This window comes from Leptodactylus fuscus, chromosome 7 (assembly GCF_031893055.1).
Source record: "Leptodactylus fuscus isolate aLepFus1 chromosome 7, aLepFus1.hap2, whole genome shotgun sequence".
Classification (NCBI taxonomy): Eukaryota; Metazoa; Chordata; class Amphibia; order Anura; family Leptodactylidae; genus Leptodactylus; species Leptodactylus fuscus.
The window spans coordinates 29,802,847-29,822,692 of record NC_134271.1 but is presented as its reverse complement, the minus strand read 5'-3'; the positions used below and the strand labels follow the sequence as shown (position 1 = coordinate 29,822,692).

The following is a 19,846-nucleotide window of genomic DNA, read 5'->3' as shown; positions in this document are numbered from 1 at the left end:
ATATTATTAATAATATTAATTATTATTATAATATATATATATTATTTATTATTATTTGTCAAATATATATATATATATATATATATATATATATATATATATATATATATATAATGCAACTGGCGTCATCTAATTCACTTCGAATAACAAATCCACCATCTGCGTCATGTCTCTTTGTAGAGTGTAGTCAAAAATAGATTTTACTGTGTTACAGAAGAGTCACGTCTACTGACTACTACCTTCAATTTAGAGAAAATTTACTCCTTTACCGATTGACCTATTTTGTACATTTAGTCCCAGACTTTACAATTCTCTTATGTGCCAGTTAATCTGGACGTAATAGCTTTTGCGTATCCAAGTGATTTATACGCTTTCTTTTATCCAGGAGACAGTACTTCACTTTCCCTATTAAAAATATTCATGGTTCTGCCATGTTAGAAGGACATAATAATACTGTAGATAAGGGCTGGGCAAGTAATCGCTAAATATCCAAATGGAGTTGGCTCAATGCATGGATGTGAACTTGCTCAAAGATTATTTCAGCGATTTTCCATCCAGGCTATCCTGCCACTGCCATTGGCTTGAGACGTAGTGCTTAGCACAGTGGATGGGGCTTAAAGGGGGTTTCCAGAAACTATGTGTATAAGTACTTAATGGGGTATGTTAAGAAAGGTTTACTCGCACTCTAAGATCTCTGCTGCCCCTGACCCCAACGAGGTCAATTCCCTGTTGTCGCCAAACACGGGAATCGCTCGGAAATACCCATCCAGCCGATCACTGACCCGAGTGATGCCTCGCCTCCGCTAGTGGTGGAATGGACGTCATCTCAAAGTGTTTCCTATGGGGTTAGGAGACACCAGAAATCTCAGCGGCCTGTATTCCGAAACAGCAGGTGATGATAAAAGAACGGATAGCCTTATTTTAACAAGACACTATTGGGTACATATCCACTTTGCTTTCTGTGGCCAGGAAACCCCTTTAGGCCGGGGCCCCAGGGGACTTAAACGCCGCGGAAATGCTGCGGGAAAAATCGAGGCAATTTACAGTGCAAGCAAAGGGGATGGGATTCATGCGAATCCCATGCCCACTTCGTGGAAAAAAACGCCGGCGGCTTTCCCATAGATATAATTGTAACAGAAAGTCCGCGGAGGAAAACTCAGCAAACTTTCTGTTGAAAGTGCTGCGGAAAGAACCACAGTGTGTTCACGCAGCGGTTCTTCCCGCAGCGCTTTAGTGCTGCGGATACGGCCCGTGCAGCCTTAGCCGTAAGGATAAGGCCCCACTGGACGAAAAAGCAGCGTTTTTGGGCATTGCGGAAGCGCAGAAGAAAAAAAACGCAGAGTTTTACAGTATCAATCTGTCTAATCCTAGCCCCACACTGCGTACAAAAACTGCTGTGGAAAAGAGGCGTTTTTCAAAAACTTTCACGATTTTGAAAAACGCAGCATGTCAATTATAGTTGCAGAAACGCTGAGTTATTCCCTCCATAGTTCTATAGAACTGCCGCGTTAAAGCGCTGCGGGAAAACACGCGGCGTGAATGCATCGCGGCTCTTCCCACAGTTCTTTGAACAGAAAGTTCATGGAGTTTTCCTCCGCGGACTTTCTGTTACAATTATATCTATGGGAAAGCCGCCTGCGTTTCCGTAGATATAATTGACATGCTGGGATTTTAAAAACCGCAATGGTTTTGGAAATCGCAGCATGTTCGCATGAATCCCATCCACTTTGCAAGTACTGTAAAACTCTGCGATCTTTCCCACGGAGTTTTCGCCGCAGCCAAATCGCAGCGTTTCCAGGCCTAAATAGCAGAGGATTAGAATTCCTTAGGATTTTCAACATAGCCTTTCAATTACCTTTATTGCACATGAGAAACTCGAGCAAAAATGCAATGAAAAACTCAACAGAAAACACATATGAATTTCTGCAGCACAAAACTGAAAAACACGATGAAAAACGCATAACACATGGCCGTGAAACCCTGTCATGTGAATAAGCTCTTATAGTCAGAACTTATTCACAGTTTTAATTATAATACGAGACAAAATAGAATTGAGGAATTTTTTGGTACATTTTCTATATTCAGGGTTCCTTTAAGCAGTACCAGTTGACGTCTAAAACACACGCACATTTATCACAAATGCGCCATTTCATAATCTAACAACTTACTCTAATAATCTGAATATAAAATACAAAATGGAGGAACTGCCCAAATAAAGACTGGGTCAGTGGATTTGCTCTGAAATATACCGGTACATAAAAGGGGTTTTCTGGACCCAAATGGTGATCAGTATGCAATCTATGGGGGTCCAACATCTGGTCCTGCACAGATCAGCCAGGTGTTGGAAACCGCTGCAGTGTATGTGTATCAGTCTGTTCCTATTCAAGTTATAAGAGCGAAGCTGCAATCCCCTGGAACCACCGCTATATAATGCACAGGGCTGCTGCAGACGGCACACGCTCCCTGTCCACCGCGTCAGCTTCTGGCACCCGGAGGTCGCTGGACCAGCTGGTTTATATATGGCACCAGTCAGATCAGATACTGATGGCGTATCCGCTGGCTAGGACAGCAGTATAAAGGAAAAGCCATTTGTGGCCAGAAAACCCTTTTTGTCATTACTATTAGATAGAAAAAAATACAAACGCCGCAGGATTTTACCTATTTTGCATGATTTTCCATCTTCCATTAGCTGGACTCCGGTAGGACAGGCACAGCTGAAAAAGGGGTCTCTTGGAGATAACAAACAGAGATGAGAGCACCCGCCATTATTGTCATCACATGGTGAATGGACTAGAGAGAGAAAATAAGAACAAAGAAAAGATCAGGGTCAGTCAAATGTACTATAACCAGAAAATATATATACTTATACTTGAAATATTTGTTGGAGCCTCTTCAATAATTCTAGTGCCAGTGAGAGACTGGATTAAGGCTGGCATAACAATGCCATATGGCAGAATGCCAGGCCAACACAAAGTGATGCTTAGACATTATCTAGCTGAAGGCGATGAAGGTTTACAGCTCCTAGCCCATTATGGCAATACCTATCGGTATAAAGTTCCCTTAGAGGGATTGTCCGGACAAAATTCAGGCGAAGGGCCTGAACGTCACTACCTGTGACATCACGGGTCCTTTTCCTGAGGCCTGCTGATTGGCCTCAGTGGACCCCTCAAACAGCACTGGGGGCGTCCACAATGCTGCGAGAGAACTCTCCAGCGATGACTCCATCTTCTTCTGGAACGCCCTCTCCCTGTGTCTTCTTCCGTGCTAGCTTTCAATCTTCTAGGCCTTGGGCCGAGTCAATTGCGCATGCCCGGGCCACAAGAAAATGGCCGCTTACACAGTAAGCTGGTGTAAGGGTCCATTTTATTGTGGCCCAGGCATGTTCAGTCGGCTCTGCCCCAGGCCTAGAAGATTGAAAGCCAGGACGGAAGAAGACACAGGGAGAGGGCGTTCCAGAAAAAGATGGAGTCATCGCTGGAGAGTTCTCTCGCAGCATTGTGGACGCCCCCAGTGCTGTTTGAGCGCTGTGGACCGCCCCCAGTGCTGCAAGAGAACGCATTTGCATACCGAAGAAAACCCAGATTTCTACCGAATGACGGTGCGGAGAAGACATCTAAAGGTAGGAGAATAATAGCCGTTCTTAAGGCTATTCCTACGTGTTACGGAGAAAAAAAGGGTATCCAATGATAGGATCCCTTTAAAAACAGGCATAAAAGTCAAGAAGTAAAAAAAAAAACAACAACAACAAAAAAAACTCACTATGTGGCTGCCGTTCCTGACTATACACTTGTATGTCCATTGGAGAGTAAAGTGCGCTAAGGATCTCTCTTCTTTTTTCTCCGGTACGCTTGTTACAAGCATGGATGGAACGGGTCTGCCAGTCAGTCCAATATAACGTATCTCCTGCCAGCGTTAATGCAAATGGATGTGTGAGGCTTCCTTCAACTACTTTTTGCCTGTGGGTGGTTGGAGAAGACACAAGGAAAGAAAGAACAAATTCACAAGACATAACATGGAATCCATGTATCATACAATGCGTCAGATCTGCCTTAGGGAAATGTACTAGGAAAGATCTTCTGGCTTATGAAATCTTATGGTAGAATCCCCACTAGACGCCATTAATCTACATAATTTATAGTGCAAGACTTCTGAATTCGAGCACATTCGCATATAGTATGGGGCGCCAATTCTCAGTACAGGCGGTATGGTTTTGCTAAGAAATAGCCTACAATTATTCGGGGTGTCAGGTACTTCTAAGCAGAGCTGTGGATTCGGAAGACAAAATCTTATTTTCCATAGCCCCACAAGTCCTGGACTGACTCCCGACTTCATCAATGGCTGACAGCCATGGCCAGTTAGAAGCCGTAAATCTCCTCCAATTCATTAAAAAGCCGGTGACAATTCGTATGAAAGTAAATATGGAACAATGTGTCTAACTAATTATACGTATCACGAAAACAAGGCCACGTTTAGGGTTCGTTCACATCTGCATCAGAGTCCTTTGTAGATTGTGCCGAAAATCAGTGGAGAGAAAAGTTCTGCGTGAAGGACTTTTCTCTCCCCCAGTTTCAGTATAAAAATGGCAGAAATCCGATGGGCACCTGCCGTACCCCATTAGGTCTATTGGATCTATGGGTGTCCGCAGGTAACCACTGTTTTAGTGGATGGACTCTCAGTCGTTGTGGTCCCCCATCGGATGCAAAGAAACAGCCTGATCACGTCCATACCCCATAACCTGCATCCCACCAGTACCAGCATCCTGCAAAACAGGCTATATAACCATAGGATTTACAAGTCCTTTTTCAGTGGTAAGTTCTTGATTTTTAGCAAGGGACTCGCAATGTATCACAACCTTGACACTGGTTTGGGAGATTGCGTATTTTGGCCAAGATATGGACATCACATGGTTGTTTAACCTTATTTGCAAGGTGCAGTCAGGCCCTGTAATCTTTATAGGGTGCTGGTATTGGTGGGGGTGCATGTATAGGGTGCTGGACAGCCCACCTAATTAAATAGCATGGGTATAATTTGTTTGTTTTTTTTGAGCTGTGCATCTCATATCATGCGACCAGCACCTAGTATAGGTTTTATCTGTTTGCATTTACGGCTTCTGACTCGCTGTCGGCCATTTATGAACAAGTCAGACTATTTTTCAGTCCATGTGACAGTATCCCAAAAATTTCATGATTTTGAATCAATAAAACACTTTATGAGGCCCTTAAAGGATTACTAAACCCTGAGCAATGCAAATACGATAGGAAAATTTTGTTCTTCTTAATTATAAATTTCCCAAATTCCATAATAAAATTTATTATAATAATTTCAATTCCTTTCCCCACAAATAAAACTGAAGTGAGACAAGACAGAAACTGTAATGTCCGTAGCAGACCTTCGCAGCTGTTTTGTATGTGTGTGTGTCTTGTAAACCGCTTGTTATGTCTCCAGTTTAATTACTGGGTTTGTTAATAAAAATCTTCCATTTTGGCATTTTCTCATTCCCCCCTTCCTTTAAGTTAAGCCATTACGCCCAACATTGTTTATTCTGCTGTCAATACGGTTTGCAAAAATTAATGTGAAAATTCCTGTGAAATTCCTCACGAAAGCAGTCTAAACAGTCGTGCTGAAGGGCTGGGAAAGGGTCAGAGTTTGACTTGGCGCAGCAGTGACATTATTATTATTTATTATGCTTACTTATATAGCGCCATCATATACCGCAGCGCTTTACAGACATTGGCAGTCACTGTCCCATATAGGGCTCACAATCCAAATTCCCCATCAGTATGTCTTTGGTGTATGTCTTACCGCGCCAAGACGGCACACCCTCTCTGCAGGTGTCTGATAAATTTGTGTGTGTGTGTGTGTCAGACAGTTTTGTACATGGCTACCTCCAAGTAGGTCCTCCATAGCTATAAGGACTACAAAGCAGCTGAATGTAATATTAGGCACACTGGGTAAAGCCGTAGTGCCCTCATGGCCAACTGAAATGCCACCATTTCCTTTATAATACCATGAAGGGGTGCTTTGTAAGGTCTTTAACTTGCCAAAATTTGTTGGAATTGTCTAGAATCTCAGAAACCTCACCTCTAAAGGCCAGACCCATTATAGTCTATGGGTCCGTGTGGTTTCTTAGCTAATTGCTGTTTACTGTGTATAGGTTTCCGTTCAGGGGGCCCCAAGCAGACTTCCCGAACGGAATATCGAACGCAGATGTGAACCAGGCCTTACAGTGATAGATAACACAGGATTTAGGAGTCCCAATAGGTGATGGTCATCCCTTATCCCTAAGCACAAAAACCCAACCCCCACCCCCTGCACAATGATCTCGAATCTCGAACTAAACTTCTCCCTTAGACCTCAATGAACATCTCCAGACATAAGAGTCATGCAAATCTGTGTACCTGAATGAACCATCCAGATTGGCTCTGTGAATAAAACTCAGTTTGGCATCTGCCCAGTAAAGTTTCTGCTCATCCAAGTCAATTGTTAGCCCATTGGGCCAATAAATTTCTGAGTCCACTATAATTTTCCTTGTGCATCCATCCATTCCAGCCCGTTCAATTCGGGGAGTTTCTCCCCAGTCTGTCCAATACATGTATCTAGGGAAAGAATAAGTACAAAGGCTAAGTAACAAGACAGAGATAAGAACAAATGCAATGAAATAGGCTACATACACATTAGAAATGGCACCTCACGGTGTAGTACATTGGTAGTGGTATACTCAGAATAGGGAACGTATAGATCGCTGCTCTCCTGATTGGGAGCAGATGTCCGTTTCATCAAGTTGCTGCTCCTCTAGAGACCATTCAACTAGTGGTTGTGGGATTGACGTTGGACCAATGTCAGATACAAAACCTGGGACTTGTGGCCATTGCTTGGTTGAATTGTACACATATACCTACAGTTGATATGTATGCTTTTTTTTATTAGTCGATTCAAATAGACAAGGCAACACATTTCGGCGCTGAACTTGTGTCTTCATCAGGCCAACAAAATCGATGCATCAAACTTGCACAGGATGACACAATTACAAATAATTGTACATGATTTATTCCTATATGATAACCCACAGACGTGTGCAAAACTGATGGAGGGCCCTGGGATGACCTCCAAAGCCAGCAGAGACACACAGCTCTCCAAAGTAAGGAAACGGATTCCTCTTTCCCAGGTAAGAATGAGTTGTCATCCTCCCACCTCAGGGAGTAAGAGAAGACGACCCCCCTGGCAGGGCATTAAGGGTAAGGGCTAGATCACACAGGGATAAGCCCCGCACATGTTGGTCCTGATGCTGGAAACCACATCAGAATAGGACCAAAATGCGCCTGTCCCGACTATTGCAGCTTCCCCCTCCAGAGTAGGCTCAAATGAATGGGCCTAGTCCGGAGGGTGCTGCCACGAGGCGGACGCCGGGGCTGAATCAACCGCGGAGTACGCCTGAAGAAAGGGCAGCTCATTTCTATTTCCGTGAGCTGGAACATACCACTCATGGAAAAAAGAAATCTAGCGGTCTACATAGACCTCCATTGTGAGGGAGCGGATTCTGAGCTGGATTCGGCGTCAGAATCCGCCCCCTCTTGCCCCGTGTGAACGAGCCCTAAACAAGCTTAAGAGACTATGATACCACTGATGTAACATCTCTGGAGCCAGTTAAGAGAGCTAGTTGTGTCCATTTCACTACAGAAGATCTGCCAAACTCCTGGAATTCTTAGGGTCCATCCACACGGAGTATTCTGACACAGATTCTGATGCAAATTCCGTGTCAGAATCTGCACCACAAAACTTAAGTACCATTCTGTTTTCCTCCCACTTATTTCAAAGTTGTTTGTAGAGATGAGCGAATAGTATTCGAAAGTAGAGTTTCGAATACCTCGCTCCCATAGGAATGCATGGGAGCGGCCGTACAGCAAGGGGTTAAGCGCCGGCCTTGTTTTTTAGTTTGTCATCTTTTCTTGCATATATAGCACTGAACCTGTTGGGCATTAAATTGTTAAGTTTAAGGTTACTTTGTGTTGCCCTGTGAGCTCATGACCTTCTTGTGGTGTGTTTAAGTCTGACTGTAGGAAAGACACTTGTGTATGTGAGTGACGTTTCCACTGAGCCAAATCAGTAGTGGTGGCAGCGTGTAATTGGGGTGCGTGGACTGTGCCGGGGTGCAATATACACTCCATTTACAGCCTGAGAGAGCAGCGAGTGCATCAGTGAGTGGACTTAGCTGACCCCTGACAGCCGTACCCACGTCACATGCTAAGACATAAGTGACAGCTGGGTTCTCACAGGGTGTTCTGTTTTTTTCTAGTACTTTGTAAAGACAAGTGAAAAGGTACTTTTGCTATTTATTTATTTATTTTTTAATATGCATTTTTATAAAATACATGAAGCTGAACAATGACGAACAATGATGAGTTTGAGAAGACCAACCAAAATTGCATTAAAAACTAGTTTTTTTTTTTTTGTTTTTTTTTTTGGGGGGGGGGGGGGGGGGGGGTCTTCTCAAAGCTGATAATTAATATGGAATCCTGAAAATCCATCACAGAAAATGTGGTCTGGGTAAGGAGGTGATCTTTGCAGAGAGATTGCAATGCATGTGAATGTGTGAAACTGCAGAGAAAGTTAAATTGGTCATTGGTCACTGCTGCATGTGTTTTTTTTTGGATAAACCAATCAGCATTAAATTAAAAAAGACAAGTAATTAACACCAATTAACACGTTACAATGTCATTTGTCAAGGTGTGGGAAATTTTAGACAGTGAGTGATCAGTCAGTAAGTGATCAGTCATTGCTTGAACTTGTTATGTTGGAAACAGCAACATAGGTAAAAGTGTAAGGCCACAGACGCCGCACCGTGGGAATAATCGCAGCGTTATACAGCAACTGCAAAGTGGATGGGATTCATGCGAATCCCATGCCCACTTTGCAGTTAAAACTGCAGCGCAGACACGCTGCGATTTCCAAAACCAGCGCGGTTTTGGAAATCACAGCATGTCAATTTTATCTACGGAAACGCCAGCTGTTTCCCCGTGGATATAATTGTAACAAAGTCCACGGAGGAAAACTCTGCGATCTTTCTGTTTAAAGCGATGTGGGAAGAAGCAAGATGCGTTCCCGCCACGGTTTTTCCCACGGCGCTAAAGCGCTACGGATCATTCCGTGGGGCCTTAACCTAAGGATCTGAGCAACGGAGTCATCTCGTCAACAGCAGGTCTTACTAACACTCAGTGTACAAAGGCTCCTATCTACTAGAAGGGGTCCAAGAGGGGGACAATTGGTAAAATGGATGTGTGTGGGGCAGCAAAGACCAGCAATCTAGTCCAGCCTCACTGTATGGCAATGCTTAGAAAGTTACTGTCACAATACATAATATCTCCACACATTTTATTATATAGGTTAGGGAGGCTGAACTGTCAGCTTCTTAATTATAGTTGTGTGACAGGTTCTGTCTAATCCCCATTATTAAAGAGGTCCTTCAGCACCTCCACCAACTCCTGCTCTGTTACTAGATGCCGCTCCACTGATTCCAGCACAGTTGGAATTCTTCCTCTAGCCCCCACTGTCCCCAAGCAATCAGGGCAGTTGGTTTTGGTGCCTGATAAATTGGATTCTCTACTGTCAAGTGGACGGTGTCAGAAAGGAGCAGACAAGAAGGTTTTATACAGAGTTCCAACTAGAGGTGGACAGTATCAGAAGTCAAAGAAGTCAACATCAAACCCCCTTGCCTGCTGCTGCCTGGCACCACCAGCCTGACAGCGAAAGATCGTATATGAGGCACCAAAACTAACAGGGCTTACTGCACAGAAAGGTGGGGTCTACAAGAAAATTGTGCTGGAAACAGCGGAATGGCGCCTATTAAAATTTTGTGGTGAACCTACAGGTTCAGTCCATGCATTAGCTCCTGTACATGTAACCAGGACATAATGAGGTCACAAAACCAGCAGAAGAGAAGGAATTATTAAATATGGTAATACTAACTAAATTATATACTGGAGGAATGGGTAACTTTAGGTAGGCACATTTGCCGTGGAGGTTCTTTAGAAGATTTGCTGCTAAAATTTTTTCTTTAAGATACCACCTTCAGATGTCTTATGAAGTTCATGCTTTGATGGGTCAGAGCCATTTTGGTCTCATAAGGAGATCTACTCAATATAATGAAGTCATCTTACTTTTATGGTCTAGAATTAATAGGGCTCCTCCATTTTCCCACAGACCGACTAACTTATTGGAAACCCTTTCTGACTCCAAGCAAAATTGATCCCGACTTGGACTCCACCACCCTAAGTCCGAGGCAGCCCTGATGACTACCTTGTTTTTGGCTCTACACGATTCCTGCGGAGTTGTATTATGGTCCTTTTAGTATAGCCTAAGGCCAAACTCTCGTCCTATACCGGGTACAATCTAAAAACATTCACCAGAGTACTAGAAGGATCTGAATGGGAGTTTCGCACCTGCTCCAGTCAACAACTTCAACAGAATTGAACCAACCTTGACCAAAAGAGACCAAAGGAACAGAGTAATAATAATACATTTTATTTATATAGCGCCAACATATTCCGCAGCGCTGTACAATTTATAGGGTTCAGATACAGACATACATAACAAAGAACGTCATTTCACACAATGGGACTGAGGGCCCTGCTCAAAAGAGCTTACAATCTATGAGGTAGAGGGGGTGACACAAGAGGTAGCAGGGGCGGCATTGCTTATACAGTGTTCAGACAATTTTGTGCATTAGGAATTGTGATAGGCTTGTCTGAAAAGATGCGTCTTTAATTTGCGTTTGAAACTGTAGAAGTTGGGAGTTAATCTTATTGTCCGAGGTAGAGCATTCCAGAGAAGTGGTGCAGCTCGGGAGAAGTCTTGTATACGAGCGTGGGAGGTTCTGATAATAGAGGATGTAAGTGTTAGGTCATTGAGTGAGCGGAGAGCACGGGATGGGCGGTAGACAGAGATGAGGGAAGAAATGTATGGGGGTGTGGCATTATGGAGAGCCTTGTGGATGAGAGTAATAACTTTGTATTTTATTCTATAATGAATAGGCAGCCAATGTAGTGACTGGCACAGACCAGAGGCATCGCTGCAGCGTCTAGCCTGATAGATGAGCCTGGCCGCTGCATTCAGAATAGATTGTAGAGGTGAGAGTTTAGTGAGAGGAAGACCGATCAGTAAGGAGTTACAGTAGTCAAGGCGAGAATGAATCAGAGAGACAATAAGTGTCTTTAGTGTATCTCTGGTAAGGAAAGGGCGTATTCTGGAGATTTTTTTGAGGTGGAGGTGACATGAACGTGCAAGTGATTCAATATGAGGGGTGAAGGAAAGGTCTGCGTCAAATATGACCCCAAGGCAGCGGGCATGCTGCCTAGGAGTTATAGTAAGGCCTGAGACTGCAATGGATATATCAGGGACAGATCTGTTAGATGGTGGAAACAGTAGTAGTTCAGTCTTAGAGAGATTTAGTTTCAGATAGAGCGAGGACATGATATTAGAGACAACAGAGGAAATATTTCCTTAAAATAGGTAACTGGCATACATGCTCAGAAAGGTAACAGTGAGTGTTTTGTTGCTGCAACAAAGATGTAAGTTAATGGTGCGAAAAGGAAGGAGGAGGAATAGAGGATGGTGTAATGACTTGTACCAAGAAGACATCCAAGGCCACATGAGTCTCTCAATGCCCAGGAGAAATATTGTGTGGGAAAGAAGTAATACACGGAAAAGACTGCACACCTATGATCTCATCTATGTTCGCACACACACAATCAATTGTATTCAGAAATACCGCAGGAACTTTAGCTTTATGACCCAGGACGGCACAGTGGTGAGAAGATAAAAGTGAAAGCTTGGCACTTTGTAGAAAGTCACTCCCACCAGTTCCTGACAATGCGATTGATGCCCCGTTTTATGGAATTAATCACTGCCATGTTATTATAGCACTCGCTACAGGCACTGAAAAAGCCCAAGTGAAATTTCAGTTGTTCATAACTGAATAACAATGGCACCCTTTAAGACAACCTCGATGCCAAATACGATCTGGTGATCCCGACTGTTAAGCTCTGTTCACACTGGCACCGTGATTCTCTTTAGATTCAATAACCAACATGCAAAATAACTTCGTCTTCTGCGCTTTCCCAATAGTGGAAAAAATAATCCATTTCGCTTTCAGAAATGAATGCGCTGCCAAGTACAATTATTAATTCTGATTACTGTATTTTTCGGACTATAAGACGCACTTTTTTCCCCCAAAATTTTTGGGGAAAAGAAGGGTGCGTCTTATAGTCTGAATGTGCCTGGCCTGGCACCCGCCGTAATAGAGAGGCGAATGCCGGCAAGTGATAGACGCCGGGGCCTGAGACATCGCTGCGATCCTCTGCCCTGAATGAAGCCAGCAGCGGGAGGAGTGATGCTGCTATTCCACTCCTCCGTCCCCCCGCCGCTGGCTTCAGGCAGGGCAGAGGAGCGATGTCTCAGGCCCCGGCGTCTATCCCTCCCCGGCATCCGCCTCTCTAGTACAGCGGATGTCGGGTCTGCAGTCTGTCAGCGGCCTCTTCTCCCCCGGGGCCGGTCCCCACCGGCCCCGTACCTGTAGAGTTGCAGGCCGGCTCCTGCGCGGCGATATCGCAGGAGCCGACCTGTTCGGGTGACAGCCGGGAGCCTAATGAGGCTCCCCGGCCTGTCACGGCTGTATTAGTATTGCGGCTGGTCTCTACGACCAGCCGTAATACTAATAGACAGAATGCCCCATAGACGGCAATACACTTGTATTGCCGTCTATGGGACTTGCGATCAAGTGACCGCAGGTTCAAGCCCCCGGGGGGGGAATAAAATAGTAAAAAAAAAAAAACCTTTAAAAATATATAATAAAAATATGAAAAATAAAAGTTCTAAATCACCTCCTGTCCCTAGAATATATATATAAAAGTAGAAAATCATATGTCATAAACCACCGGATTTTTTTTTTCAATACAAGGTGATCTAAGCAATAGATATTCCCCAAAATGGTATAACTAAAAAGTACTTCTGGCCCCGCAAAAAAAAACCACTCTATGCATCCCCGTACAGCTGCAGGGTCACCTGTCAATGTGGCCTTGCAGCTGTTGCAAAACTACAACTCCCATATATTAAATATTTTACCATTTTTTGCTTCAAATTTTTTTTCCCCTATTTTCCTCCTCTAAAACCTAGGTGCGTCTTATAGTCCGAAAAATACGGTAATTATTATAAGCCATGATACAAAAAGGATGAGGCAAGTCTATTAATTACATAACGGGACTGCCAAAAGGAAAAGGAGTCTGTCGGGAAGCCAAAAGATGAATTATCAGGCAAAGTCGTCCACCATAACTGCAGATAAAAAGTCTTGTGAAGAAGCAAGAAGTCAAGATAGCCTCGGAAAAAACACTAGAAAAGAATCGAACATGAGACCCCAAATAACTCAACTTTCTGTACATGAAGCCAAGGCAAGGGAAGCAAACCTGCACTGCACCGGGGTGGTATTCTGATAATGGCCATCTCACTGCATTGGTATACAGCCTGAGCAACATGGCTACTCAAAGGCATGGACAATGAAAAGTGAACGTTTTTATTACACCACACGGTCAACCTTTCATTGAGAATTTATAGAGATTGCCCTGTCTTAGGCTAGATCTGTGCTCAGGTCCAGGCATTTGGGTCCACCAGGGGACCCAGACAACAGAGAGCAGGACCATTTAAACAGTGGTTAACCGCAGACATTGGCGGGACCCCGTAGACCAGTGATGGTAAACCTTTTGCCCAAACTGCAACCCAAAACCCACTAAATTATTACAAAGTGCCAACACGGCAATTTAGCCTTAGCACTGTGCAGATCCACAAGTGCAGACAATCACGGACCCGCAAAATACAGTCGTGTGAATGGGGCTTTACAGAGCTTTCAAATATAGAAACAATTTTGTGCTGCATTTGGTATAATTTTGAATAATAAACGGTCACTATTTACGTCACACAGATCTGTTTTATTGTGACCGTACAATGTTATTATGACCTGTAATATCATCACACGTCTGCTATAAAACAGGTACTGTGTTATATAAATAGTGAAGGGCCCCCACACAGTCCAATATGCTTCACAGTGGCCTCCACACAGTCCAATCTGCTCCACAGTGGCCTCCACACAGTCCAATCTGCTCCACAGTGACCCCCACACAGTGCAATCTGCTTCACACTGGCCTCCACACAGTACAATTTGCTCTACAGTGGCCTCCACACAGTCCAATCTGCTTCACACTGGCCTCCACACAGTCCAATCTGCTTCACACTGGCCTCCACACAGTCCAATCTGCTCTACAGTATGATCTGTTCCAAAAGATGGGTGCCCATAGAGAGGGCTCCGAGTGCCACCTTTGGCACCAAAGGTTCGCCATCACGGCCATAGACCATAAAGGGGTCCCCCGTATTTATTCTGGAACTTGTAGAGAGAAAAGTCCTTTGTGTAGGACTTTTCTCTCTGCTGATTCTCAGCAATGGAGAATCCAGCACAGATATGTAACTAGCCTTAAAAAAATAAAAAGATATTTCATCCCCAAAAAACAGGCCCACTTGACTGGACATGAGATACACAATAACACCCGGTAGCCTTGCATCTGACTATGACTGGGAGAGGCAGTAGACTCCTTTCGGTGAGAAACAGAAATAGCTAGAGGTGCCCAGAGCTCCAGCAACTTTCTAAGGTCAGAAAATCAGCCATGATTTCCTTATTGTGGCCGGGATATCTTCTGATACATGTAGTGTCCCTGCCTGATAACCCAGGTACAATAAGACAATCATGGCTGGGTTCCTGACAAGTCCCAGACCATAGAAAGTTTCTGCATTAGTGGTCATATCCATGGCAACTGATCAAGATAAAAGACTGTCACCACTAAGAAAGTTAGAGAAAACCTTTAAAACTTTGTAGAATTTTTATATTTGCAAAAATGTTTATCTTTTAATTATCTACAAATATAGATATGATTATGTACATGGGAATACCCCTTTAACCCCTTGGTGTTCGGTCGCTTACACGCATTCCTATGGGAGCGGAGGTATTCGATGAATAGTTTTGAATACTATTCGCTCAACACTACAATCTGATGTTGTTCTAATGTACTTTGTACTGTTCTCAGTTTTATAGTGCCCAACTTATACATCTATTTGATGGAACCCCCAACCTCATATCCCTGTATTATACAAAAGCCTGTACAACCCCTTACTACAGTGAGAAGCAGCGAGAGAAACAAGGTAAAGCGGGCAGAAAGTGGATTTCAGTGCAGGATTTTATGGGAAGGAGCCAAAATCTGTTAAAGTATATTACCATATATACTCGAGTATAAGCCGACCCGAATATAAGCCGAGGCCCTTAATTTTACCACAAAAAACTGGATAAACTTATTGACTCGAGTATAAGCCTAGGAGGCAAATGCAGCAGCTACTGGAAATTTCAAAAATTAAAATGGTCGGAGTTTTTGTGTGCAGTAGTTGCTGGGGAAGGGGAGGGGGTGTTTTGGTTGTCTGTCTGCCCCTTCCCTGAGGACTGTGTTTTTTTTTTCCCCACTTGGAACTCTGCCTGGCTGAATATAGGGTATCTGCAGTGCTCCTATTAACCCCTTCCCGACGGAACAGGAGCACTGCAGATCCCCTATATTCAGTAGACCGGGCACTGTCAGACACAGGGATACCTAATGTGTATGTGTTTCACAGTACTTTTCTACTTTTATATGTATTCTAAGGAAATTAGTGATTTAGAACTTTAATTTATTTTTTTATTATTTTTTTTAAAGCTTTTTTTCTTTTTTTTTCCCAACATTTTATGGGAGATTCTATACATTACTATTGCAGCTGGTCATAGACAACCCCCCCCCCAAAAAAAACAAACAAACAAACAATTTTTTATATTTTTTTTTATGGACTCCAGCATAAGCCGTGGGGGGCTTCTTCAGCACACAAACTTGGCTTATACTCGAGAATATACGGTACATTTATTAACATCACAATTGCTACCAGACAAACAAAAAAAATCTAAAGTTGTTCGAAAGATTGAGTATGCTTTAAAGGGGGACCTTATCTAGGGGTATCTTATCTTGTAACGTTTTTGTGCTGCTCCTTTGTTATACGGTATTAGCAAATTTCTGAGCAAATAGACTACTGGGTGTTACCAGGTGTGGCATGTCCGTACACGGTCTGACAGGGCTCGATCAGACTGAGTGGGAAATGCTCCTCTGACAAGGCGACTATCAAACAACCAGTTGTCAATTTGTCCATAAACTTCTAGGAGGAATAACAGAAAAACGACAACACGGAGTTACATTAAAAAGAAGTTCAAGAATTGGAACGCAAGTGCTGTATGTAATATAACAGACGTGTTAGGGGAACAAACAGGCCACCTTTAAGAAGACATTTTGTAACGTAGACTTCCCTTTAAATCGAAGATTCACAGACGGTCTCCTCTGCATCTGAAATGTGCTGAAACGCTAAATGTGAAGAAGACTGACACGGCTCAGGGCTGTGCGAGAGGCATGTTCTTCATGTACTCATTTCTGTGCGTACGGTTGGGGACCCAGTAGTTTGAGAAACCTCACTAACCGTGGTTGTGCTTAAAATAGAGGCTGCCACTCGCTAGCATATGTTCATTCCCCACAAGCCAAAATGCAATGTCAACAATCTCAGCAAGACGGATCTGTTTAGAGAAACCATGTCAGAGTATTAAGAGCTAAGGAGCTCATCTGTATAGTGGGAGACAGCTTGGAAATTCAACATGGCTACATTAAAACGTACATTAAGGCCATAGTTCCAAACCTCAGAAGCCCCTACTTGGACACAAACTTATTTCCAGTAGATAGAAGCTCAAACTTTTAGCTTATATGAAAATTTATCACCCGACGCAGTTTGATTATGTGACACATGGACTACACATGACATCTTACTTCAACTGACTGTTGACCAAGGCTTAGAATATCTCTGACCCCATCACCTTTGCTAACGTCCTTGCACACTTGCGTGTAAAACAGTATAAAAAGCGTGCCTTAGCAATTTGCACAATATCCAGCAAAACATAAGTCCATAACATACCCATGAGCTGGATCCAATGCGATGGCCCTGGGCTGGTCCAGATCTTGCCAGAAGAGGACTTTTCTGTAAGTGCCATTGAGGTTAGCAACCTCTATCCGGTTTGTTTCAGAATCCGTCCAATAAAGTTTCTTGCCAATCCAGTCACAAGCCAGGCCATCCGGAGATACCAGGCCAGAGATGATGACATGCTGTGAGCTACCGCTTTGGTTATATGAGATTTCTTTGATTGACTCCTCGCTGACATCTGTCCAGTAAATAAGTCCTTGAGAGTAAAAAAAATCCACGGCAGCTGCATCCTCCAAACCGCTCACCACCACCATAGAGTCCAATTTTGCTCCCCCGGCATCAACCAATCTGACGTCTCGTCGGTTGGCGAAAAGCAGTAAAGGAGATCCTGAAATGATAGAGATCAAAATTGTTATCAAATTCTTCAAAACGATGTCTTGTATAATGTATAAAACACAGTCCATCAATGGCTTACAACCACAGCAATTTAGAAGGACAACGCCCTGGAGGTCAATGGCTTGTGACTATAACACTTTACACAATTGCAACATCTAACGATTGCCATGTTAAATGGAAATATACATTGCTATTTTTATGCATATAAGTTTGTGTGCGTGCATTTGTGTATGTGAGTTTGTGTGCATATTTGTGCATATATATTTTTTTATTTTTTCCTCAATACTCTATCCTGAATAAACACTAAACACAAAAAATGCACAATAAAATGTAAAAAAAAAAATAATAAAAAAAAACATTCCCCCTTCTCCTTACAGCCCTCTGTGACTTGCTACAAGACAACTGGCTGGAACAGCAGACTCCATTCTGGGTATAGTCTGCAGTAGGACACGCCCTTTCCCCTATAGAAAGACATCTGAGCACCATCAGGAAAGCATTTTGCTATCTATGACTAACATTCCATCAGAAATAACAGGCAAATAGTCAGAAGTAGATCTCCGTAAACTCACTGAGTTATTTGAGGCTGCAGACTTCTCTAAGTGTAGTGTTCAGACAGGGAAAGTTGTGTGTAGACATGCAGAGGCTGTCAAGAGAAATTCCCCTCCCCATTCACTTTGTTCCAGTCTTGAGCCTGTAGGTATCTAAAGACTAAACTTCCCTAGTAACAGGGAGTGAACAGCAAATTAGCTACAAGGGAGACACCTAGGAAGCTTTAGACTAAGACCCCACATTGCAGAAAAGCTGCTTTTTTTGGTGGAGATTTTGCTGTGGTTTCTTAAGACCAAACCCAGGAGTGACTACAGAATTAGTGGGAAATAGAAAAGTAGCACTTTTACTTCTCCCTTCTATATAACTCCTAGCTTTGGCTACAAAAAACTGAAGCAGAAACTAAAACAAAAAAAGCCGCTTTTCTGCATCGTTAGGCCTTAGCCTAAAGCTAAGTGTCTCCCTTCTAATTTGCTGTTCACTCCCTGTTACTAGGGAAGTTTAATCTTTAGATACCTACAGGCTCAAGACTGGAACAAAGGCGGTTTTCAGGCAGAGATCAGAAAGATTTTTAAATAAACTGCATTACAATTCAGTCCTGAATCATATGTTCTATTAAATGAGACTAAGTTGTCTGAAAAGTTAGTGACCATTTAAAGGTTAACATGCTGGTAGTTTGGATAGCCACTACTAGAGGGAGCTTAAACTTCTAGCTTCCAGCAGTTGCAATTGGCTCCCTCTAGTGGTGGCTGCTGGAAGCCAAAAGTTTATCATTTAACTATAAGACTATGCAGGAAATCTTACAAAACAGAACAGCTAAGATTATTGCCTCCAAATTGTAGACCTAATAAAATATAACGATAAAAGGTAGACCCATACCTTAAAGGGACAAGCCCACTATTAATAAGTTTCCCCAATCCTGGATATAAGTGTGTGATCACTGGGAACCCATCCAGCGATTACAAATGCCCCATATGACTGGAGAAGTAGTGCCCATTCATGGCTATGGCATCCCCGTGCTCATTATCAATGGGTGTCCCAGAGATAGAACCCCATCTATTATCCACCAACACGTATCCCTTATTCTGTGTATAATAGAAAGGGTTAATAGTGGAATACCCAATTTAATGTCGATTCTTTAGGAATGCACGTTGTCATAGTAACACAAATGATAAAAATAGTTTGTTCTAAGGAAAAACCCTTTAAATGTAATAATAAAACCAATGTTTTTGGCCGTACGTCTGTATACAGAGATCTATCTAACAGCAGTCGCACCACTTCAAAAGGAACAAATAAAAGGTAAACCAACATGTGACCGGTTACTCATCTCCACTGTTTACACAGAGTGGGACATGGCTGTCATCCTGAAAAAGATAGCTCTATACAAAGTTCATCTAAGGTTTCAACCACTTCAGGTAGTAGACAAAAAAAGCCATTGAATACCGTCTAAGGTGGAACCTGACTATCCAGACTATGTGTTGCAGGATGTATGAAGATGCAGAGATTAGATTCCTGTATGCACCTAAATAGGTTGGTGTACTACTCCGTGATCTAGACCCCTGGTTTCTGTCATTGTACAAGAAATGCCGCTCACTTATGTAGGGGCTGAGGTGGGCTATAGCTATGGCTATTGACCAGCAGGGACAAGACGCAAAGACCAGCAGGGATGCTAAACATTGTAACAGGAGCAGAGGGAAATTGGGTATCGTCTTCTCATTTCTCTACTCCCCTTAAACTGCGTCCTACAAACATTTTTGCAACCAAAAATCTGTTCTATCCGGCCCACTCTGCTATCTTCTCCAAACCCTCAGACTTAAAATGGAGCAGAACTGCCCAT

At 43.1% G+C, this 19,846-nt stretch overlaps 1 protein-coding gene across 1 annotated transcript in view; it reads right to left on the bottom strand.

Moving 5' to 3' along the window:
• LOC142213245 (low-density lipoprotein receptor-related protein 5-like) overlaps nt 1–19,846 on the bottom strand; it is a 114,984-nt gene that overhangs the window by 63,271 nt on the left and 31,867 nt on the right. Inside the window, exons 2-5 of the mRNA XM_075281530.1 lie at nt 17,062–17,455; nt 6,399–6,596; nt 3,760–3,956; nt 2,659–2,790 (exon numbers count right to left, since the gene is read on the bottom strand). Coding sequence (XP_075137631.1) covers nt 2,659–2,790; nt 3,760–3,956; nt 6,399–6,596; nt 17,062–17,455 — 921 coding nt within the window. The remainder of the gene's footprint in view (nt 1–2,658; nt 2,791–3,759; nt 3,957–6,398; nt 6,597–17,061; nt 17,456–19,846) is intronic.